General features: G+C 36.4%; 1 protein-coding gene across 3 annotated transcripts in view; it reads right to left on the bottom strand.

Moving 5' to 3' along the window:
* MKLN1 (muskelin 1) overlaps positions 1-25,812 on the bottom strand; it is a 376,956-nt gene that overhangs the window by 22,627 nt on the left and 328,517 nt on the right. For all 3 annotated transcript variants that reach the window (XM_045495670.1, XM_045495671.1, XM_045495669.1), the window contains 3 exons: positions 11,328-11,475; positions 7,336-7,450; positions 6,035-6,174 (listed from right to left, as the gene is read on the bottom strand). In XM_045495670.1, the coding sequence (XP_045351626.1) occupies positions 6,035-6,174; positions 7,336-7,450; positions 11,328-11,475 (403 nt within the window). The remainder of the gene's footprint in view (positions 1-6,034; positions 6,175-7,335; positions 7,451-11,327; positions 11,476-25,812) is intronic.

Below are 25,812 nucleotides of genomic sequence, written 5' to 3'. Positions count from 1 at the left end.
GGGCAAAGACTAGCAAAATATTACAGCTGTATTGTATCAGATAAGTACCATGATTGTCAGTTAGCCTTTAAACCCTCGGATGAGAGAGCTCCTTGGGCAGAGGTCATGTTACTCTACCATTTTGTCCAAAATGGTTTAGACCAGTTTTGCACCTGAGACGAAAGCAATCCTCTCAAGCTTGATCAGTTTATAAAGTGTCCTGGCAGAATTATTCCCAATAGGGATACTATCTCCAGGGAGCCCTCTCTAAGAAGGTACTCTCTTAAAGAATCTGAACGTGAGATACACAAGGACACAAAAGGCACACAAAACACACAAGTCGGTAAACAGAAGGCACGACATGGTAGGTAGATTCCTTCCCTTCCTACCCCTCTTTGCCTTCCTTTGTTCCTATCTACCTACCTATTTATTTACTGAAGCTACATCTATCGATTCCTTCCTTCCTTCCTTCCATCCTTCCTTCCTTCCTTCCATCCATCCATCCATCCATCCATCCATCCATCCATCCATCCATCCATGGATGGATGCTAGGAGGTTAGGGAAAGCAGAGACTGTAATAATCAGCAGAACAGGAGAAGTAGGTGGAAAGAAGCAGAAAGACAAGAGGCTGAGTTACAAGGAAAGCTATTATAGTGGCTCCTCACTAGAATTGTTCTAAGACGCTAAACGATTCTCCATTAGGCCTCACTGTCCAAATGCTGAGGGAATGCCTCAATTCTCTGGATATTCTCATAACTTCTCTTCTAGTGAGGGATCCTAAGAATGTCTTTATCCTTTGCTACCTGAAATAACCTAACCAACGTGCCTACCATCCTATTAAATCCAGTCAAGAAACCCATTTTCCCGGAAGGTATGTTTTCACTCATCTTTTTTCTAAGCTTTCTTTAGCCTGCAAAAACTTATCATTGGACTTATGTCTGCGATCTAGAATTCTATTTAGGCCAACAACTGGGCCCTGTACTGAAAGGAACAGGAATTAATCCTATAAAAAAGTTCTTCTTTTGCTCCTTTCTACCCCCAAATCATCGACAAATTTGGAAACTTGAACGTTACAAGAAAAAATAATAGTGGCACTTTATTTACTGTATTGTGCAGTACCATTAAGAATAAAGTCAGATTTCTTGGCATACAATATACTTCTCTCCCTCTAAATTTATATTTTAACTAAACAGAATACATAAATGTTTTCCATAAGAACACCAGAAATAAACAAGCTAGCCCAGTAGTATAGGGTAAGGTTTCATATAATGAAATACTAGGTATCTAATATGAAATTTAAATTAAAAAGGTAATTTTCATGCTCTACTCAATTCATATAAAACAACTTCTGTTTATTCTGCCTGCAATGTATCAATGTTCCTCAAACTCCTGAATTCATCTAAGAGTTGGTATAAAAAGTGGTCTACGTTTTTTTCAAGTATCTAAAACAGGAGTGCCTGGCTGACTCAGTCGATAGAGCATGTGATTCTTGATCTCGGGGTTGTGAATTGAAGCCCCACACTGGGGGTAGAGATTACGTAAAGATAAAATCTTAAAATAATAACAAATATAAAATAAATATAAAATAAAATAAAATAAAATAAAATAAAATAAAATAAAATAAAATGGGACTTTTATTGTTATGTTCAAATTAGTAGCAGACAAGATTCTCAAGATGCCCTAGCTGCTCCCTGACTGCTCTCCTCTCCTACCCATGTCCAATCCATCAAGATATTCTGTTGGTGCAATCTTCAAAGCTTATCCAGAATCTTACTGGGCCTTCTTGATCTCTTTTATGGAGTGTCTTCTCCTCCACCTTCCCTCAAATGGTGATGGTCTTCAGAGAAGGCCCGACATCTCTCTACTCTTCTTACGCTCTTGAAGCAAACTCCTTTTCCTTGTTGATGACTCATAAAGGTAATAATCGGCCCATGCCTTTCCTCCAAATGCTAACGGATGATCTCTAAAACCTAAAGTGCACTAAACTGAACTCATCTTTACCAACACACGAACCTGTTGTTTCTGAAGAATTCCTCATCTGAGTGAAAACAGCCATAACCTTTTACTCAGTTCTTTTGGAAGAAAACCCAGAATGGTTTTATTAAAAGAAGACTGAATGTGTTATTATTCCTCTACATAAAATCTTTCAATGCTTTTCCTTTCACTCAGGGTAAAAGCCAAAGACTCTTCACCAGCTGTCCCCTTCTTATCACTCTGACCTCATCTCCTCCCACAATCGACCTACTCATTCTACTTCCACCACAATGTCTTCCTCAATTTATTCCTCAAATAATCCAGGCATATTTTTAACCCTAGAGGCTTGTCTATTACCTATCTGGAACACTCTTCTTCTCAAATATCTACATGATTCATTCCCTCCTGTTCTTCAGGTCACTAGTCAAATGTCACCTTTGCAGTGAGGTCTATCCTAATATTCTTATTTAAAAATCATCTGTACAAAATAGTTCTTAACCTGTTTTAGCTCATATTATACTTATTAACATAAATTTCTTATTATGTTTATTACCTGTCTTCCTTCCTAAAATAGAAACCTGGGGCAGGAATTTTTGTTTGTTTTCTTCACTGACATATCCACAGAGCCTAGGATGATGTCTAGCACACTGTAAGTGCTCAGTTAACTTTCTTAAATAAATAAAGTTTCACTGATGTTTATAAAGACCCTTAGGTGAATGCTTTGGTCATTTTATACATAAGCAAAGTGATCTCCAGAAAGATTAAGTTACAAGGCTTGAAGATCAATCCAAGGTTCAGGTCTAGTACTTTTTCCAATATAAGACATTAGCTCCCAGCACTAATGTCAAAAAGTCTCACAATCAGAAAAAAAGAATACTGTGCTCCACCCACATTTTTATGCTACTATTACTATTCTAATTGAAAATAACCTATATAAATGGATGGGGGGGGGGGTCTTTAAATATTCTTAAATTCTCCTTTTCTGGCTTTTCTGGTTTCCTTCTGAGATGGGCTAGCATACTCCTTTTCCCATGTAGAAAATTTCAAAGGCTGCCTCTTTGTTCAGTCACACAAACTTGTTGCTTCTCAGCTTCAGTTACTATTTATGAACCATTTTAATATTCAGAAAATTTGAGTCTTTTATCCTATATTTAAAGTTTTAAATGATTTGTTACCAGTTATTCTTTTATTCATTATCCACTTGCATTCCTTACTTTTATGCCTTTTTAGCAGCATAAGCCACTAACAATGATGTTTGTGCTTTATTAAAATTTAAAACATGCCATAATATGTAATATTTCAGATTCCCACAAATTGTCATTTAGTCTGTCCACGGATACATTTTCTTTTTTTTTTAAATGTTTATTTATTTTGATAGAGAGCATGAGTTGGGGAGGGGCAAAGAGAGAGGGAGAAAGAGAGTCCCAAGCAGGCTCCACATTGTTAGTACAGAGACTGACATGGGGCTAGAACCTACAAACTGTGAGATCATGACCTGAGCCAAAATCAAGAGTCGGACGCTCAACAGACTGAGCCACCCAGGCGCCCCCAACTGATATATTTTCAAAAGAGAAAAACAACTGTCAAAGATTAAAAAAATAAGAACACTTCTTAAAATGGCTTGGCTGTGAGAAAATGAATAACCCTACTTATTTCTGGAAGGAATGAAAATTAACTTTCTGGAGGGTAACTGATAATTCATCAATTCTACCAATATCCTACAGAATTTTTAGATAGGGGTACAGATGGAAGAATATAAAAATATTAAATACAGTATTACTTATAATAGCAAATAAGCTGGAAATAATCTAAATATTTCATCCAAGTAGACTAATTAAGTAAATTACACATAAAATAGAACACTATTGCAGTCATTATAATCATAATTTGTATTAAGATGGTGATATTTGTAATATATCATTCATTAAAAGAAATCAGATTCAAAGCAATACGATTCCTGTTTTTCAGCTAAACAAAACAAGAATCTACGTGTGCAAATATAAAACTTACAAAACAGTAAGTTGTTTTTTCCTCAATAATGGGATGATGATTCAATTATTTTTTTTTTTAATTAACTATGCATTAATTTTTTTCAATTAAAAGCCAGAGGAAAGTCGTTATAAAGTGAGTTCCAATTCTTGGGGCGCCTGGGTGGCGCAGTCGGTTAAGCGTCCGACTTCAGCCAGGTCACGATCTCGCGGTCCGTGAGTTCGAGCCCCGCGTCGGGCTCTGGGCTGATGGCTCAGAGCCTGGAGCCTGTTTCCGATTCTGTGTCTCCCTCTCTCTCTGCCCCTCCCCCGTTCATGCTCTGTCTCTCTCTCTCTCTGTCCCAAAAATAAATAAAACGTTGAAAAAAAAAAAAATTTAAAGTGAGTTCCAATTCTTTACATATAGTACTAAAAAATCCCCTTTAATCTAGGGGCACCTGGGTGGCTTAGTTGGTTAAGTGTCTGACTTTGGCTCAGGTCATGAGCTTGCAGCTCATGAGTTCGAGTCCCACATCAGGCTCTCTGCTGTCAGTGTATTGGTAGAACTGATGACCTGCTTCATGTCCTCTGTCTCCCTCTCTCTCTGCCTCTCCCCCACTAGCTCACACCTCTCTCTCTCTCTCTCTCTCAAAAATAAACATTAAAAAAAATCTCCTTTAATTTCTAATGCACTTTTGGTCAGGAAATCTTTTAAAAAGAGCTTAACTTAATATTCCAATTACCAGTTGTTATATATGTAGTAGAAAAAGAACACTAAAATTTCCCCAAATTTGTCTCATCCTTATAAAAACTTAACTTTAACATTAAGTAAAATATTAAGGAATAACATTTTAGCAATGTAAACATTAGTTGACAGTGCCTCATTAAATCTTATTAATAAAACAGAATTTATCTCTTGTCATCCAGCCAATGTGAAGATTCAGACCCTTTCTCCTGTAGATTCTATAGGAAATACACTATTTATTCACAGTAATGCCAAAGTAACAGAATACCTAGCTTCTGTTACTAATTTTCCTCTCAAGCACAACTTGGGAAAGCAGAGAAAGGAACAGTAAGTAAACATGATATGATAAAGGAAAACAGTCTAATAATTTATGCCTACTTATATTCTATACAAAACATAAATACATTATATATAACAGACATCTGAACGTGTCTGTGTATATAAGTATACACAAAGACATCTGTGTATGCATGTGTGGTAGTCACAGTGGCAGTAAGGTGATGAACTCTGGAGTTACAATAGTCAGGATCACAACCTGGTTGTGTCACTTATGGCTGAATGATCCTAGATGAATTATATAACCCATTTAAAAACACCTCATTTTTTCTTTTGCAAAATAGTGATAACAGAACTTATTCAATTACCTTATTATAGGAATAATATACAAGATCTAGCACACAAAAATTGCTCAATAAACAGTAGCTATTATCATCAAAGTCTAAACTCTTTCCAAACTATAAATTTTTATTACCACAGAACACTATCAATAACCAAAAGGACACACATGCTTTTCTACATTTTTCAGTAGCTTATCACTCACTACTAAAAAGCAAACATGACCAGGAGATATATATGAAAATGTTTGATGACATGATTTTACAATTAAATGGCAAAGATAATTGATGTAAAATCACAATCATATTTGAAGTTGTATTGTGAAACATCAGATTAGATACCATTTAGTCAACCATACCATCACATCCACTGTTAAGAAAGCTATCAACAGGCCAGGCATACAGCAAGAATCTAGAACTGATGTGATTTGTAGTGAGTAGGCCGTGAGTAGTTACTGGAAGGTTAGGCTCATCACCTTCATAGAAATTTCTTCCATTTAACAGTTTCAAAATTTCCTTGTTCTATATTTAGAAAATTTTAGCATCAGTAAGTATTTTCACTTTGTATCTTCCTTTGAAGGAGGAAAGCAAAAATAAGGAAAACAACAGGGTAGTTATAAAAGTCATGATCTTCACAGTACGTACACTGTCATATTACTACATTTCCAGAGACAAAGTCATATCTTCAAAATTTAGGTAATACCAACAGTAGCTGATAATGTTAAATAAAAGTTTTCAATGAATTATTTTTATACCTGTGTTTTCTTATCAGGTACTTGCAGTGCCTCAGTAAGTAATCTTTTGAAGGCCTACATAACTTCAGTGACCAGAAGTCATCTAATCTCATCTTTGGGGAGCAAGATTTTCCTGGATTCCCACCAAATAGATAGTGAACCTATAGTAAACAAAACAAGCCACATTTTAAGATGCAAGCATACTCAAGAAGCTACGGAAGTCCTAATAAAATTTCTTCACTTTGGTAGCAGTGTGTAACAGTAGTAAAACATTACTGCATTTCTACCAAGTGTTTCTTTTGATTTTTCTTGTTCCCATTTTACTTTAAAATCCTATGGCTACTTCCTTAAATACTCTGCATTTTATGTTAAAATGAGTTGTATTACCACAATTATACTGACAATGGAAGACCTGAAACAAAAGCAATGACAGTAAGAAGCTAATCCAAGATACAGTTTATTTAGGGCAATAAATATGGGGATTATTAACTTAAACAAGTGCTGGTCATAATAACAAACAAGATGTTTAATAAAACTCTGACACACATGTTGAATCACTGAAGGTCAAGAGTAACTAGAAACTTTAAATTTTAGCATCTTAATTTTTTTAGGCTTACTGCCAAATATTAAATGATGTATATAATTGGTGATACTTTTTAAAATATTATATTATTCAATACCAAAAAAAGGAAATGAAAAAGGAATACAATAATGATTTCACTATTAAAATTTTAGTGATTTTCTGTACTTATACAAAGTGTTAAAGCAGTTCCTGAAATTTTGAAAACATTCACTGAACTACATGTAAAGTTTAAGGGAGCCATAGTTTAAAGAAACCACCCTGAACATTTAGTGACTCTAAAACTTCAGAATGCAAGACTGTTTTCATGAGGCCAATTGAAAAGGCACATCACTCATAGGGGAAAAAAGAGAGAAAAGACTTCGTACACAATGGGAAAATCTAAAGTCAGAAGTTACATATACTTTTTCATATCATGGGACAAGGTATCCTAATGCTAAAAACTGTACATCTTTTACTTGGGTATTCGTAGTGCAGAAATAATAGGTTATACTATGAATCTGATCTATGCAGCTACAAAGCAAACAGAGTAAGTGCCAAGAATTTCGGACTATGGAAAGTGTTTATTCTATTAAGGGGTTTAGGGAGAAATGATATTGAATGTCTGCTACATATTCTATGGATGTCTGCTATGTATTATAACTTTTTATTCAAATACACTTAAAAATAGTAAGAAACCTATTTTGGGATTCTTTCAGATTGTAAGTCTTGGAAAGTTTACAGGCCGATGCAGTTAGGGTACCTTATGTAACTCATCATATACAAGCTGATGGGCAAATCTTGGACATGGCTCTTCCTCCTGAAGACTTTTACTTGGATTATCTTTTGCAGCTTGATCGTTCTTATAGACGCAAGACCTGTAAGACAGTACTTTTAAGGCATTCTATCCTAAAAAAATAGCAACATACATAATGTTTATATACTTAGCAAGCAAATTAACTGGACGTCTAATTACCAACAAAAAATTTATAAATTTGTTCACATCAAATCTTAAAAGTTCTGGTCATTCTCATACAATAATATGAATTTGTTAGAATTAAGTTCTTATGTTCTTTTAGTGTCGATCCAAAACCTCACTTAAGAACAACCTACTTCATGTTATGAAACACAAACAGCACATATGAAAGCTCAAACCAAAGTCTGAAAGAGAAGATAATCCCATCTATTTATTCAAAATGAAAAACTCACAGATTTCTTTCAGTTTTACTGCTTAATATAAATGTTCTACTTAGAAAATAATAAATTCTAGGGTGCATCAGTGGTTTACTAGGCTAAGCGTCTAACTCTGGGTCTTGGCTCAGGTCATGGGATCAGGTCATGGGATTAAGCCCCATATCGAGCTCTGCATCGACAGCATGGAGTCTGTTTGGGATTCTTTCCCTTTCTCTCTCTGTCCCTCCTCCACTTGTGCTCTCCCTCTCTCTCAAAAATAATTAAAAAAAATTTTCTTAAAAAAAGAAAAGAGTAATTTCCTTAGTTGCTCTGGGCAGGTAGTTCTCTGAAGCGCCTGTGTTTGTAAAATATCCACTTACGCAGTAATCACAGAATATTAGAGCAGGATTCTCTAGGCCAGTGTTTTCTGAAGCAAAACGTGCAGATGCTCTATAACAAAAAGGTCCCGGTTTAAAAACACTAAATAATACCCCCTACCCTGCTCTACTGAAATCACTTCCTTTACCAAAACTAAGACCACCTGGAAACATGAAAAAAAAACATTTTTCTCATGTTCACACATCTACTTGGTAGCAAATTCTAGACTAAAATATAATTCTCTTGATTTCTGGACCAGGAATCATCTACTAACTGAAAAATTCAGAGGAAAAATCCATTCACTGAACATCACTGTAAACACAGGCACCAATATTGCCTTCTTTACCCAATACAGGCATGCCTCAGAGATATTGTGGGTTTGGTTCCAGACCACCACAATATTTTTTTATATAAATGTTTATTTATTTTGAGAGAGAGAGAGCGAGCAAGCACAGATGTGTGAGTGCGAATGAGGGAGGGGCAGAGAGAGAGAGAGAGAGAGAGAGAGAATCCCAAGCAGGCTCCACACTGTCAGCACAGAGCCTGACATGGGCTCAATCTCACGAACTGTGAGCTCATGACCTGAGCTGAAATCAAGAGTCAGACACTCAACCAACTGAGCCACCCAGGCGCCCTTAGACCACAACAATAAAGCAAATATTGTAGTTAAGTGATTCAAAGGAATTCTTCTGCTTCTCAATGCATATAAAAGTTATTTTTATACTATAAGGTAGTCTGTTAAGCGTGCAACAGCAATATGTCAAAAAAAATGATGCATATACTTTAATCAAAAACTACGTGATTGCTAAAAAAGGCTAACCATCTTCTGAGCTTTTAACAAGTCATAATTTTTTTTTTTGCTGGTGGAGGGGCTTGCCTCAGTATTGATGGCTGTTAACTGATAAGAGTGGTGGTTACTTAAGGATGGGGGAGCTGTGGCAACTTCTTAAAATAAGATAATACAGTTGACCCTTGAACAGTATTGGTTTGAACTATGTGGATCCACTACAATGCAGTTTTTACAATACAGTATGGTAAATATATTTTCTCTTTTCTCATGGTTTTCTTACTATTTTCTTTCCTCTATCTTACCTTATTGTAAGAATATGGTAAATAATATATAAAACATACAAAATATGTGTGAATCAACTTTTTTTGTTATCAATTTATGTTATTGATAAGGTTTCTGGTCAATAGTAGGCTATTAGTAGTTGGGTTTTTCCTGGGATTGTTTTGTTTTAAGTAGGTTTCATACCCAGCATGGAGCCCAATGCAGGGTCTGAACTCATGACCCTAAGATCAAGACCTGAGCTGAGATCAAGAGTCGGAACCTTAAGCAACTGAGCCACCTAAGTGCCACAGATGTTGGGTTTTTAGGAAGTCAAGTTATACACAGATTTCCAACTGTGTGTGGGTTGAATCCTCGTGCTGGTAAAGGTTCAAGTGTAATGAAATTGGCTGCATCAACTGATTCCTCTTCATGAATGATTTATTTGTAGCATATGATGCTGTTTAACATTTTACCTATTAGAACTTCTTTCAAAATTGGAGTAAATCCTCTCAAACCCTGCCACTGCTATATTAACTAAGTTTATGCAATAACTGTAAATCCTTTGTTGTCATTTCAACAATCTTCATGGCATCTGTATCAGGAGTAGATTCCTTCTCAAGAAACCACTTTATCATGAGAGATTGCAGCAATGCAGTCATATCTTCAGGTCCCACTTCTAATTATAGTTCTCTTGCTATTTCTACCACATCTGCAGTTACTTCCCCCACTGAAGTCTTGAACCCCTCAAAGTCATCCAGGAAGGTTGGAATCAACTTCTTCCAAATTCCCATTCATGTTGGTATTTTGACCTCTTTCCACGAATCTGAATGCTCTTCATGGCATCTAGAATGAAAGGAATCTTTTTTTTTTGAGCAGTAGGTCTCAACAGTTGGCTTAAAATATTCAGTGAATTATGTTATAAACAGATGTGCTGTGTTCTGGGCTTTGTTGTTCCATTTGCAGAGCACAGGCACAGTATAATTCTTAAGGGCCCCAGAATTTTGAGAATGGTAAAGGAGCATGGTCTTCAAGTTAAAGTCATCAACTGCGTTAGCCCCTAACAAGACAGTCAGCCTGTCCCTTTGAACTTTGAAGCCAGGCACTGACTTCTCCTCCCTAGCTATGAAAGTCCTCGATGGCATCTTCCTCCAATAGAAGGCTGTTTCATCTACAATGAAAATCTGTTCAGTGTAGCCAACTTTGTTAATGATCATAGCTAGATCTTGCTAGATAACTTGCTAGAGCTTCTACATCAGCACCTGCTGCCTCACCTTGTGCTTTTAGGTTATGGAGATGGCTTCTTATGTTGAACCTCAGGAGCCAACCTCTGCTAGTTTCATACTTTCCTTCTGTAGCTTCCTCAGCTCTTAGCCTTCACAGAATTGAAGAGAATCAGGGCCTTGCTCTGGAGCAGGCACTGGCTTAAGGGAATATTGTGGCTGGTCTGATCTTCTATTCAAACCACTAAAACTTTCTCCATCAGGTGTTTTGCTTTCTCATCATTCATGTGTTCACCAGAGGCACACTTTTAATTTCTCCCAAGAACATTTCCTCCGCATTCACAACCTGGCTGTTTGGCAAAAGAGGCCTATCTTTCTTCCCTTGACTCAAACAATTAGAAGCCTTTGTAGGGGTATCAACTGGCCTAATTTCAATATTGTTATATCTCGGGGAATCAGGAGATCCAAGGAAAGTGAGAGAGGTGAGGGAACAGCTGGTCGGTGGAATGGTCAGAACACATACATTTATCAATTATGTTTGCCATCTCATTATGTGTGCAGCTCATGGTGCCCCAAAACAATTACAAAGGTAACATCAAAGATCACTGATCACAGATGACCATGACAAATACAAAAGTCATGAAAGGGTTTGAAATATTCTGAGAATCACCAAAATGTGACAAAGAAACACAAAGTGTGCCAACACTGCTAGAAAAATGTCAACATGCTCGACACAAAGCTGCCACAAACCTTCAACTTGTAAAAACTGCAATTATCTGCCAAGTGCAATAAAATGAGGTGTGCCTGCACTGACATTTAAATGCATGACATCACAAATTGACATAAGCCTTCCATATTCCTCTTCTTTTGAATAAACCAACAACCTCAAACAAATATTACATTGGGATTGCAACACAGACAAGAGCTCCTTACCAACTATTCCTCACAATGTCATAAATCCAGAATGAATTTCTGACATTCTCCTCCCTCTTCTCCTTGTCTTTGCTGAGTCCAGATAAGACATGTATTTCATTCAGTTCAGGATCAATGGTTGCTCTCTGTGTGAATCCTGTCATTGGAACTATAAATTTAAAAGAGGAAATAAGAGGACAACATTTGTGTTAAGTAAGAGTAGAACTACTATATACAAGATTAATCCCTCGTGACTCTGCTCTGCTTCTGTCCACAGCACTGATCTTCTAACATACTATAGAACTTTTATATCAAACAATAAACAATTGCTTATTGTTTTCTTCTAACTCTAGACTATAAGCTGTATAAGACTATAGTTTGGTTCACTATTCTGTTCCCAATGCTTAAAACAGTGCCTGGCACATAACAGTTACCCAACTAATTGTTGAAAGAATAAACGAATGCTAACTATCTGGAAGGAGTTACAAGGAGGGAAGAGGTAGAAAGCGGTATACTATGTAATCATTTTTATTGAGGGAAGAAAGGTCAATGTGTTAGTTAACTGATTTATTATCTGGATCAGTTCTAACTTAACAGTAAAGGTAAAATATTCAAATGTTGACCTGGAAAAACACAAATCTGACAGGAAGTAAAATGCAGGTTTGTTTAATAAGGTCAGAGTCGTTTAAAATATCTGTTCATGGGTGGCGCAGTCGGTTAAGCGTCCGACTTCAGCCAGGTCACGATCTCGCGGTCCGTGAGTTCGAGCCCCGCGTCAGGCTCTGGGCTGATGGCTCAGAGCCTGGAGCCTGTTTCCGATTCTGTGTCTCCCTCTCTCTCTGCCCCTCCCCCGTTCATGCTCTGTCTCTCTCTGTCCCCAAAATAAATAAACGTTGAAAAAAAATTTTTTTTAAATATCTGTTCATGACATACAATGAAACAACATAATTTCCAAGTAAAAATAAAACATTTTGGGCGATAATACGCCATTTTATTTTCCTGAGTGGCTCAAACTGACCAGAGTTAATAATGTTTTCTTTTTCTTTTCTAATGTTTATTTTTGAGAGACAGAGAGGCACAGAGCGTGAGCAAGGGAGGAGTAGAGAGAGAGGGAGAGGCAGAATCAGAAGCAGGCTCCAGGCTCTGCGCTATCAGCACAGACGCTATCAGCACGCGACTTGAACTCATGGACCGTGAGATCATGACCGGAGCTGAAGGCGGACGCCAAACTGACTGAGCCACCCAGGCGCCCCAATGTTTTATTTTTCTAAGAAATCTATTAAATGAGTGATTGTTATTCTGCATTATCCAGTAATTTGCAAAACACTGACACAGCAAATGCAAATTTTTCTCATCATTGTTATATGGAAATATTAGTTGAAATGTAATTTTATGGATCATGACATAATTGCCTTGAATCTAAAACAATGTCATTGTTTCAACACTACATTCCCTTTATACACGAACAATCATCATATGCTCAAAACACAAAGTAAATATTAGACTGAAGTAAAATATTCTTTTTTTAAAAAAATGTTTACTTATTTTTGTAAGAGAGAGAGAAAGGGGGTAGAGAGAGTCTCCACGCTGTTAGCAGAGCCCAACATGGGGCTCAAACCCAACAAACTGTAAGACCATGACCTGAGCTGAAATCAAGTCAGACGGTCTACCAACTGAGCCACAAGGGTGCCTCTGAAGTAAAATATTTTATTTTTTATTTTTTTTTCAACGTTTATTCATTTTTGGGACAGAGAGAGACAGAGCATGAACGGGGGAGGGGCAGAGAGAGAGGGAGACACAGAATCGGAAACAGGCTCCAGGCTCCAAGCCATCAGCCCAGAGCCTGATGCGGGGCTCGAACTCACGGACCGCGAGATCATGACCTGGCTGAAGTCGGACGCCTAACCGACTGCGCCACCCAGGCGCCCCTGAAGTAAAATATTTTAATCAATCAAGAATATTATGGCAAGAGATGTTAGCCACATTGATCTTCATTTGTCTTTATCTACTTTAGCAGGGCCAAATAATCCAGCATTTATCTTTGCCTCATGCACTGAAATTCATGTCTCCTTTCATATTCCTCTTTAATAAATTTGTTTGGAATATTTTAGAGACTATCCAAATGCAGTCCATAGTATATATACTAAAATAATACAGACACACACTACACAACACATAATTTGCATCCGTCCATACACAATTACGTTTATATTTATACACACATGCACATCAACCTAATCTGAATAATAATCTCAATCCTCATGCCAATAGTCTCTAGTGGGTATGTAAAGTCTGGTATTTTTTTAATGAGGTTTGGTAAACTTTCAAAAGTGCCAACATTCTACCCTATTTCTCAGATAACCTTGGAAGAATAAATAGTAAAGAAATGACAACACTTTATTAGTAGTAAAAGGAGAGGATGTAACTGCCTAAATTTATTGTATTTAAATTTCTCCATCCCATTTCATCTTAATACTCAGCCTTTAAATTCAGAATTCTCTAAGATGGGCTGGCAAACTATGGCTTGATCTAGCCTGCCTAGGGTCAAATCAGGTCTCATCCATTCATTTACATTTTATCTGTGGCTATTTTCACCCTGTAATAGCAAGGTTGAATACCTGCAGCAACAATGTAAGGCCTACAAAACTGAAAATATTCACATCTGGCTCTTCATATTAGAAGTGTGCTGACCCCTGTTCTAAAATCTTCTAAAATACAAATTTTAGAAATGTATGACTTACAAATTAATCCAATAACCCACTTAAGAGCCTACCGAGAAAATTGGTATTTTGGGGTGGAATGGAAATCAGTGGAGAGGGAAAGAAATTTTGAATTTTACAAAATGGGAGTGGAATCACCAAAGAGAGGGAAAGAAAGGAGTATTGGGTTGGAGGAAGAAGCATGTGAGAAGATGAAGAATGCTAAGACCAAATTTTATATGCTTCTCTTTCTAGATCGTCACAATTTGCCTAGAAGCAGCTTAGGAGCAGAAGAGAAAAAGGACAAGGATTGTTTCTTAAAAATAGAAGCAGTGGGGGGGGTGCCTGGATGGCTTAGTCGGTTGAGTGCCCAACTTAAGTCGGGTGAGTTCAAACCCTGCGTTGGGCTCTGCGCTGACAGCTCAGAGCCTGGAGCCTGCGTCGGATTCTGTGCCTCCCTCTCTCTTGCCCCAACCCACTCGCATTCTGTCTCTGTCTCTCTCAAAAATAAACAAACCTTAAAAAAAAAAAAAAAAAAAAAGAAGCAGTGGGCAGGTTTTCAATACTCAAGGATATCACGCTTATAAAATCTATGCTGTAAGGTATTACAAAATATTACTTTGATCACAAAGCATACTAGAAACTATGTATTTCCCCATTTCTTTTATTTTCCACATCCACTATGCTTTTCACTCTTCATAATGTTGTTTTACCTCCCAGTTATACATTCAAATCTGTTACTGACTTTTAAACAGCTTTACAGAGATAATTCATATACCATACAATTCACTCATTTAAAATATTCACTGTAAAATCATCATCACAATCTAAGTTTTGACTATTTATAATACAGAAATCAGATCTGTGTGTTCCATAGGTTTTTGAAGGCCAATCTAGGAACTTAAATACGAATAAGCATTGGAAATAAAATAGAAGTAGAAAATCTTGTTTTAGTTTACCTTCCTCAATTAACCAAGTGATTTCATGCAAGAAACTTTTAAATTATTTTATCAAGGTTTTTTTTGTTTTGTTTTGTTTTTTTTAGTAATCTTTATACCTAACATGGGGCTTGAACTCACGACCCTCGAGATCAAGAGTCGCATGCTCTTCCGATGGAGCCAGTCAGGTACTCCTTTGCAAGAAGCTTTTTTAGACCTCAGTTTTCTTATCCAAAATTTCAAAGTAGAGCTAGATAAGGTACTGGGTCTCTTCAAAGTTGAGATTTCTGTTAAGATCAGACTCTGGAGGGTGAGAGCAGTAATAGTATGGGCACTTTCAGTAATATTAAATTAGTACTTACGTGTAGCACAGACAGACTCCTGAGATACATGGATCAATTAGGAAGTTGTTATGATTATAATAGGAGTGGACTGGAAGAAGGAAATAAGGAAATACTGATAGAGAAGCACAAGGAGGGTAAATACTATGTCCTAAGCACAAAAGTCCTCTGGACTGACACAACAGAGACCGAGCTTGAAGCAGAAATGTGTGAAAAGTATGAGTAAAAATGTTTCACTGAATTTTCTTGGAGGTTTCCAAATATTGCATTCTAGGAATATTCAAAGGCAAAATTTCTATTAATCTTTATAGACTTTTACAAATATAATTTTTATTACATACTAAAGATAAGGAAAAATGTTTATATATAAAATGTTTATAATTAGAAAAAATGGAAGAACATACATCAAACTATAAATAATAGTTATGGAGGCACAGTTAGAACACTTTTACTGTCATTATATACTATATATTTTTCCAATATACACTGCTTTTATAGTTATAAGGAAAAAGAAAAACCCAAACCAAAATATAAAAAACATATATCTGGGTATAAATATTGGGGAGTTTTAGCAATGTGAAAAATTCTCACATATCCTCCCATATCTGTCATGAAGAAAATTTTACATTAATATCTGGAATGTTATTATTTAGATGGAAAGGGAATTCAGGTTCCAAGAGATGGTTTATTGGCACTAAAAAATTTTTTTTCAAAACATTTTGCTGGCATGAAGTTACAAAACTGAAACTAGGCATTACTTTAGCTGAATTAAAGTATTTTTGACTTTTCCCCTAAAAAATAAAAATGGAAACTTGTACCTGAGGAGTTAGTTCCTAACAATCAGGGGATTAATTGAAACTTACACTGAATATATCTATGTTAACGGCCTTTTGCCTAAATTTTAGAAATTGCACGTAAGCTTAATTCTTACTTCTACTCCATTCCGCATGCAATAACAATTCAAAAACATTTCAACAACAAAAAATAATAAAGTTTTCCATATCCATCTTCAAAACCACTCTAGATTTCTTGAAGAAACTACTAAAAATGTCACTTTCTGGGGGAGCCTGGGTGACTCAGTCAGTTAAGCGGCCGACTTGGGCTCAGGTCATGATCTCACGGTCCGTGAGTTTGAGCCCCGCGTCGGGCTCTGTGCTGACAGCTCAGAGCCTGAAGCCTGTTTCAGATTCTGCGTCTCCCTCTCTCTGACCCTCCCCCCATTGTTCATGCTCTGTCTCAAAAATAAATAAACGTTAAAAAAAAAAAATTAAAAAAAAAAAGTCACTTTCTGTAATACTCCACATCTGTTACTTTTGTAAACAGGAAAAAAAACCTTATTTTTTATTTTAAATGGAAATTTTACATATTCTTATTAAAGAAATATATAAGAATTATAGCGTGGCACTAGTAAGCATTTTAGACTCAGATTTTCACTAACAGAAGCTGCTTAGGATATCTAAAGTTTGGGCCTTTTGGTTTCAAATAGTAAACTAAACACTACGTTATCCTTCTTCCCCATCACCCCACAAAATTGGCGGGAAGGATATTCTGGCAAAAAGAAAGAAAAATAGCACTAGAAAAGAAGAAAGTATGTCATCAAGAGATAAGAAATTTTGAGGCTCTCACAGCCAAGAAAAAGAGAGCCTACTCACCAGAGGTAAAAGATGGAAAACTTCCAAATAAGTAAGTCATCAAATACAAAAGCACAAATAGGCTGTGAAGAGGACATCCCTGTGGGGAGCATACTGAGGACACAAGGGCCTAAATGAGAATGAGAGCAGAGCCTAAAGTAACTCCCAACACAGATACTAGGGAAGAAAGCCTGGTAGACAGTATGTGCCATGCACTTATACAAAATCCCTGGTCAGTGTCTTACGTAAGGGAGAAGCCTGTGGGGAAATACGCCTATATACTGCACAGGAAGTCACTATCAATTATCTTTTTTTAACAGATGTAGTCCTTTATTCATAAATTTTAATGTTTAGACAGGAGTTAGAAGACATCTGAGAAAAATTTCAACAAAGATAGGAGCCTAGATAAACATACAGAATGGGAAAAATAAATCACAGAAAGAAACTTAAACAAACCCCATGCTCATTATCTTTGTAAAGAATAAAAGAATATTACATGTGTAAAACAATAAGTTCCATAAAGAGGAATAGAAAATATAATATTAAAAAGTAAAACTGATGAAAAAAAGTAAAACTGAAAAAAAAATCAGATGACAAAATGAAAAACAATGTGCATAGTTAAAAAGAAAGTCAGTGGTCACGGGATAAAAATGATACAAGTATAGCAAAAGATACAGAAATTATGATAGAAAAGTTAAGGGACACAGAGGATAAAACCAATGAAGTAAGAAATCTGTCTGAGAAGAACTCTTGGAGTGGAGAAATCAGATAGAAGAAAAAAATAATTATAGAAAATTTCCCTGAATGGAAGGAACAAGTGGGAGTTCCGTCTGAAAGAGCCCTAGGTGCTAAGCATATTTTGCAAAAAAAGACTTTATATATAGGTACTCCCTGCTTTTTCAAAGTTTACATTAGGCCACTTTGCTTCTATGAAAGATCTATATTAGGACTTGATTTTGCTAACTGAAAGAGATCTGAGGAGGATTTTCAGTTTTATGAAAAAAAGGTAAAGGGCAAAAATAGCATTCAGGGCCTATTGTGCAGTAAGCCCTTGTAGAGGCAGCGAGCACCCTGCAGTGAGAGTGGCCTGGCCCAGCACCTCCCCAGGAACCAGACTCAGCATCTCAGCATCAAGTAGCCAGAGCTGTGAACTGTGTGTGTGAGCTCTGTGCTTTATCTCAATTTATCTTGTGCATCAGTTAGCAAGATGTGTCCTAACGTACCAGAAAAGCCTGAGAGGGTTTTTTAGGGAATCTGGGAAGACGGAAAACGTTTTCTTTATAAATAAATGGTAATTGCTTCTTTGCTTTATGCCATTTTGGCTTACCAAAGTTTTCATAAGAATGCTATTTTTGGATACTGGGAGAAATTGAAAGACAGAGATCTCCTAAAGAAACCTTAGAACTATAGGAATAAAAGTTCTAAAAGCTTCCAGAGAGGGGGGAAAAAGCAGGCTATTACCTATGAAAGAATAAGTATCAAACTAACATTAGACTTTTTATTTATTTTTGAGACAGAGAGAGACAGAGCATGAACAGGGGAGGGGCAGAGAGAGAGGGAGACACAGAACCTGAAACAGGCTCCAGGCTCTGAGCGGTCAGCACAGAGCCCGACGCGGGGTTCGAACTCACGGACCGTGAGATCATGACCTGAGCTGAAGTCGGACGCTTAACCGACCAAGCCACCCAGGCGCCCCTAGACTTTTTATCTGTAACAATGAATGCTAAAAAAAAAAAAAAAAAAAAAAAAAATCCCAAAACAATGAACGCTAGAATACAATGAAATAATAACTTAAAACTCCGAGGCATAAAAAGATGGAATTAAATTCTATTTCCAACAATGAAGGTGAAATAAAAGAATTTTTGGATCAGCAGAAATATGAAAATTTATATCAATGACTGCACATGAAAAATTATTTGAGGGGCGCCTGGGTGGCGCAGTCGGTTAAGCGTCCGACTTCAGCCAGGTCACGATCTCACGGTCCAGGAGTTCGAGCCCCGCGTCAGGCTCTGGGCTGATGGCTCAGAGCCTGGGGCCTGTTTCTGATTCTGTGTCTCCCTCTCTCTCTGCCCCTCCCCCGTTCATGCTCTGTCTCTCTCTGTCCCAAAAATAAATAAACGTTGAAAAAAAAAAATTATTTGAGGAGCTACTCCAACAAAACAAAACAAAAAAGGAATCCAGGAAAAAGAATGACATAGGATATAAGAAACAGTGGCAGTGACAGATGACACAGGAAAGCAAAAGGAAGCTTGAAAGAAAATAAAGATCCATTAGATCCTGAGCCTTGAATAAGACATTTGAATGATAAAGTTTTAATAGAGAATATTTTCTTACCTATAAGTCCAACTACAATACTTTAATTATATATGGTGGCCCATTTCCCCTTCCCTCATTTTAGTTTCATTGTTTAGAATTTTGGTCGTAGTGTTTTTCTTCTGGCAACAATCAATTTTCTCAAGAAAATTTGATCATCACTTATCACATACTTTCAACATCTCAATTTATTTCTGAGTCTTGCTTCCAAATTGGTTTCCAATATGGGTCTTCCTATAGCAAACTTTCTGAGGCAAATATACCTAAGAATATTTTACTTCTCACTAACACAAGAAAGTTGGGAGAATATAAATTTCTTGGTTTACAGTCATTTCAGGGCGCCTGAGTGGCTCAGTCAGTGGAGTGTCTAACTCTTGATTTTGACTCAGGTCATGATCTCACTCACAGTCCAGGGATTGAGCCCGCATTGGGCTAAATGTGCTAAATGTGGAGCCTGCTTAAGATTCTCTCTCCCTCTCTCTTCCCCCTACTAAAGTCATTTTCCTCAAGTATTTTTAAGCTTTACTGTTTTCTTCCATTCACTATTGCTGTTGAGCTGTCTGATATTCATCCATCTATCCATCTATCTTATTCCCTTGTAAGTCATTTTCCTCTCTGAAATGTTTCAGAATTTTCCCTGTCTTTGATTTTCTTAAAGTAAGCTTAACGTCTAGCACAGAGCCCAATGAGGGTCTTGAACTCATGACCCCCAGATCAAGACCCAAGCTGAGATCAAGAGTTGGATGCTTAACTAACTGAGCCACCCAGGCGCCCCTTTGATACCCACGAACCATGAGGTCATGACCTGAGCCGAAACCAAGACTTGGACGCTTAACCGACTGAGCCACCCAACTGCCCCTCCTTTGATATTCTTAATCTTACTTTAATGTGTAAGTAATATGTAATCTTACTTTAGTGTAAGTGTTCCCCTTATTCTTCCTTGCTGGTAGACTATATAAGCCCTTTCACCAATCTGAGGCCTTTGGTCTTTTCTTAATTCTAGGAAGTTTACTTCTATTATTTCTTCAAGTATTTTGCCTTCTTAAAATTTTATGTTTCTCTCCTGTTACTGCTATTAAGATGCTGGTACTTACACAATTCTTTTCCATGTCCTTTGGTTTTTCTTTTATATATATTTTTTATCTCTTTGTCCTTTTTTTTCCTATTTCTTCCTGAAAGAGTATTCATTCTAATCTTTCAACTAATTTATTCATTCACATCCATTCTATTTATAATATTTGTTGCATTCTTCATTTCAAATACATTTTTCATATCTAATATTTCCATTTGGTTCTGTTTTTATGATTTTTAGATCTTATTTCATATTATTAATATGTCCCTTTATACCTTTAATTATATTAATCATGCTTATTCTATTGTTGTTATTTTTTTCAGTTTATTCATTTATTTTGAGAGAGACAGAGAGAGAGAGAGAGAGAGAGAGAGAAAGAGCGAGCGCATGCAGGCAAGCAGGGGAGGGGCAGAGAGAGAGAGAATCCTACTGCAGAGCCTGACACGTGGCTCAAAGTCACGAACCATGAGATCATGACCTGAGGTGAAATCAAGAGTTGGACGCTCAGCTGACTGAGCCACCCAGGTGCCCCAATCATGCTTGTTTTAAATTCCTGGTTTACCTATTATAATATTTCTGCTTTATATCACATATGTTGTCAAGTTTACCGATTTCTTTTGAGATAGCTGTAGTCCTCAACTATCTAGTTATATTGCTCTATGAGGTAATATTTTTCAGGCTGTCAGCTATTCTTTCATTAAGATATATTACATGGGGGGGCGGGGGGACCAAAGGTCAGGCGTTAACTAGCATCAGCACCAGTGAATTTAAGGAAAATGGAAGAGAAGAGCCAAAAGCTAGTGAAGGCTAGGCACAAAGAACCAGATTAATCAATTCTACCATTATCCTCCTATGTAAGGGTTTCACACCTTTAGACCCTTTGGAGGAAGCAGAAGGCAGTCTTCTTGGACTTGAAGGGTGATGGGAGGGAGAAATGAATTTTATATATGTATATATGTATATATTATGTATGCAAACTAAGAAGGAAGAAATGAATTATAGAGAGTAGATGGTCAGTCTTTATCTAGTGATATCAATTCTTAATGCCAGTAGGGTTTATGCACTAATGTCATTCTTTGAATTCTGGCACTAGTTATACAGGCTACTGGGGCTGGTTTCTGTAGTGAAGGAGTAAAAATTAACTCAAGGTAATTTAGGGGACAGCATTTGATCTCATTTAAAGAGTTTCTGGAGGCCAGTTGCCTCTCATTTTATTTTTCCAGGACTTATTTCTCGGGAAGGGAATCAGCCACCTATGTTAGTTTGCTACTTTGGCAGAAACTTTTCATATTATAGCATTTTATATTGTTTGAATTGTTTTATTAATTAGCACAACTGCATTACTTCTATAATAATTTTATAAAAATAAAAAACGGTTGAACAAAAATGGCATTATCAAAAACTAAAAAGACCTAAAGGTCAAAACCAAAAAAGAAGTTTTCATTTTAACATGTTGTAACTATTAACACAGTCTTCTGTATTAATTTTCTTCCCAAGAAGAAAACAAGGCTATCTTTTCAATTTAATGGTTTCTAATGGGTAGTTGTGAGGGGAGGGAAAAAGGAGATTTACAACGTATAGTATTTTAAAGCTTTTAGACTCAACTGCCAAAAAGCTCAACTCAACAGCAGGAATCTTAATCAGTCTTTATAAATAAACTGACTCACAAAGAAAAATTAAACAGATCAGTAAACAAGGCCATATGTTAATCGTGAACTCATTTTGAAAGGACACTTGTCTGAGAAAATAGAAAATAAGAATAATACAACAAGCAACTATTACAGCCAACCTGTTTTCAGTTCTTCCTGGAAATTAACAATGATAATCCTTCGACTCTCCCATTTTTTCTTTAGCATCTTTAAAACTTGAAATAGGACAGCTAAAAAATATTTTATCTGACAATCTGAATCACAGTTTTTCTTTTCATTTTCTTCGGTTGACCCAACAGGGGGAAATTAACAGAATTTGTAACATACAGAAACTCTACAGGGAAGATAAAAAGATCACAGAGGTATTTTTTATTTACTTATTTTTTTTAATGTTTACTTATTTTTGAGAGACAGAGACACAGCACGAGCAGGGGAAGGGCAGAGAGAGAGGGAGACATAGAATCCAAAGCAGGCTCCAGGCTCCAAACTGTCAGCATGCAGCCCAATGTGGGGCTTGAACCCACGAACCACAAGATCATGACCTGAGCCTAAGTGGGACACTTAACTGACTGAGCCACCCAGGTGCCCTGATAATAGAGGTATTTTTGAAGTCATTTCAATTCTTGAGGAAGATACATTATTCCATTAATTCATAAACTAATCTCAACTCTACTTTTGCTTCCTGATCCAAAGAACATATTATTAATCGCTTTAGTTAAGACACAGGAAAAATACAATTTTAGAACTGTCATGGACACATAAGTTTAATAAAAACAGCTTTCTAAAAATTGTTTTTTAGGATAGTTTCAGCTTTAAGTAAAAGAAAACCTGAGTAACAGTTAATTGGCTCATGTAACAACATCGTGCAGGTAGGCAGTTCCAGGATTGTTTCAGCAATTCAACCAAATCATGGTGCTAGGTTAGTTAACATGCCTACAATTCTCTTGGCCTTCCTTTCATTTCTGAAAGTTGCCAGTACCAGCTCTAAGCATTACATCCTTTCATACTACCTGTTCTGTTCCATTCCATTAACCTGTACAAAACTGTACCTTTATAAATATCTGGTAGTGTTAATACCACTTCATTACCTTCCATTTTCAAAATTGTCTCTAGTGTTCTTGAATGTTTGTTTCTACTGGCAAACTGTAATTCCCATTTACTATCAAATGACCTAAATTTTATATTAAAAATATGAGATGGGGCGCCTGGGTGGCGCAGTCGGTTAAGCATCCGACTTCAGCCAGGTCACGATCTCGCGGTCCGTGAGTTCGAGCCCCGCATCGGGCTCTGGGCTGATGGCTCAGAGCCTGGAGCCTGTTTCCGATTCTGTGTCTCCCTCTCTCTCTGCCCCTCCCCCGTTCATGCTCTGTCTCTCTCTCAAAAATAAATAAACGTTAAAAAAAAAAAAAAAAAAATATGAGGGGCACCTGGGTGGCTCAGCCATTTAAGCATCCGAATCTTGGTTTTGGCTCAGGTCGTGATCACATGGTTCATGAGTTCAAGCCTCACATCGGGCTCCGTGATGACAGGGCAGAGCCTTCTTGGGATTCTCTTTCTCTACCCCTCCCCTGCTTAAGCTGTCTCTCAAAATAAATAAACTTAAAAAAAAAAAAACATATTTATAAGCTTATAACTAAGCAAAAACACCTCTGGGAGAGTGGAAGGGGGCATTATGGAAAGTTATTATTAACTATAACATTGAGAGAAAAAAAGTACATAATCCAATTTTATCAGAATAATGGCACAAGTGGAAAAGATGCTAAATGGAAAGCAATGAAACCCATTATACTGAAAATAAGCACTACCGTTACCTAGCTCAGTAACTAATCTATGTTAATGACAACAACTCATTAGCTTCAGAATCTTCTCTACATGGCTGAATTAGCCTGATTTAGTTAATTGATAAAGTCTAAAAGGATAAAAACCGTAACGATTTATTCTATATAATTACATTCATACAAACACATACACTCTGTTATTAAAAAACAATGCCAATAATGTCAATGTTTGACCAATTCTGAAAGTTGAACTAAAAATCAGTAAGATTTTAAGGTTTTCATGAAAATATGTTTATAGCTAAATCAGATCTTGCAGACGTTACAAGCTTAGCCCTCATGTTAGTTTCACAGCCTGATAGCAGAAGGGAATGAAATTTAACTGTCAAAATTTTGGAGCTAGATGAGGCCTTAAGATCAACTGGTTCAATCTCCTCATTTTCAGATGAATAATCAGGCCCAGAGGAATTATGCATATAATTCTGCCAAAGTTGCAGAGGGATGAGTGGCAGACCCAGAAGAAGAGAAACCAAGTTTTCTGATTCTCAATTCACTACTCTTTCAATTATACCAATCTGTCACTATGGTTAGAACAGAATGGAATAAACAGTGACAGATGTGGGAAAATACAGTCAACAGATGTTAAGGAACAAAACAAGTAAACACATAACTACTAGAAGAACAGGGATTAGGTTGTAAGAGCTCTGTATCACCAAAGCTCGACTTAGCATCTGGCAAATGGTAAAGACTCGATCTGTGTGTGTTACCTTCAATAATACAGATATGAGAAAGTAATCCTATTACAATAAACTGAGTTTCTATAGCAAACTATAAAGCTCTGGTGGTGTAACAGACTATCTTCTAAACATAATTTTCAATTAGTGTTAAATACAGAGCTTACATATGGGGAGTCTGCTAAACCCCCTGTGCTTGCCAAAAGTTATTCAGAAATAAACCCAAATTTTAGATGTGCTGAATTTTGATGTAATTATGTATGTGTTAGACACAATACTAATAAATCTCTTCTTTCTAAGCAGCTGCCAATCCGCTGATTTAAGTTGTAATCTCCTTCTGAGGGGAGCATAAAATTGTTATACTTTAGTAACAGTTGAGGTTTCTTTAGATCTTGAGATGTTAAATCTAAGACAATTCATTTAAATAATTGTAAAGAGCAACATTTAAGATTTTATAGTATCTGTTACAAAAAATTATAATAAGCAGCAGTAATTTTACAATTATATATGCCGTCTCTAATTGGTGATTTTAATAGTTCAAATTTCTTCTATGATTTCAAACAATCCAATTTGAAACTCACATCATAAATGCAGTTTTAATCAAATAACCCACATTACTGAATCATAGATAAACATAGTAATTATATGTTAAGTCCATCTCAAATTACAGTAATTAACTGTAGTAGACAAGCTTTAGAAGAACAGTTAATAAACAGACTGTTTAAATAAGCTACAGAGCATCCATGTAATGGAACAAAACTGGTGTTTTCCAAGAATATTTAATAATGTGGAAATTTAAATAGTATCCTGCCTTGTCCTTAGAAGGACTTTTCATGGCTTAAAAATAATAATCTAGTAAGGTAAAATAAAATTAAATGGACTTTTAAAAATCAGGTGAAAGTAATCCTATGGGAGGACAATACAATATAACATAGTTCTGACATGAGGTTTTCTGATTGGTCTAACTTAATCCAGTGAAAGATTTTTTAGGAGATCTGGAGTACTGAAAAGATTGAACGCTCTTTAGGCAATCTTGATTAAAGTCTATGTATTTCAGATAAGTTTTTCACAGGTTTGGAAAAGCAGTCAAGATTATACTGTCAGATAAATATCTAGAATTGTGTTTACAATGAATATTAAAACCACATGCTTTAACCCTTCACCTGGGCTTGAGGAGTTAGAGAATTTCAGGAGACAATGATTTGTAAGCTAAGACCTGAAACACGAGCACAACATAGCTACACCTTGGAAGTCAGAGGGAAGAGTGATTCAGGTAAGGAGAAGAGCATGGGCAGAAACCCAAAGGCAAGAAAAAGTACTGTATCTATAAAGAATTAATATTCAGTAGTCATAA

This window comes from Leopardus geoffroyi, chromosome A2, assembly GCF_018350155.1.
Source record: "Leopardus geoffroyi isolate Oge1 chromosome A2, O.geoffroyi_Oge1_pat1.0, whole genome shotgun sequence".
Classification (NCBI taxonomy): Eukaryota; Metazoa; Chordata; class Mammalia; order Carnivora; family Felidae; genus Leopardus; species Leopardus geoffroyi.
The sequence above is the reverse complement of the archived record's forward strand: the minus strand, read 5'-3'. Positions and strand labels throughout refer to the sequence as shown.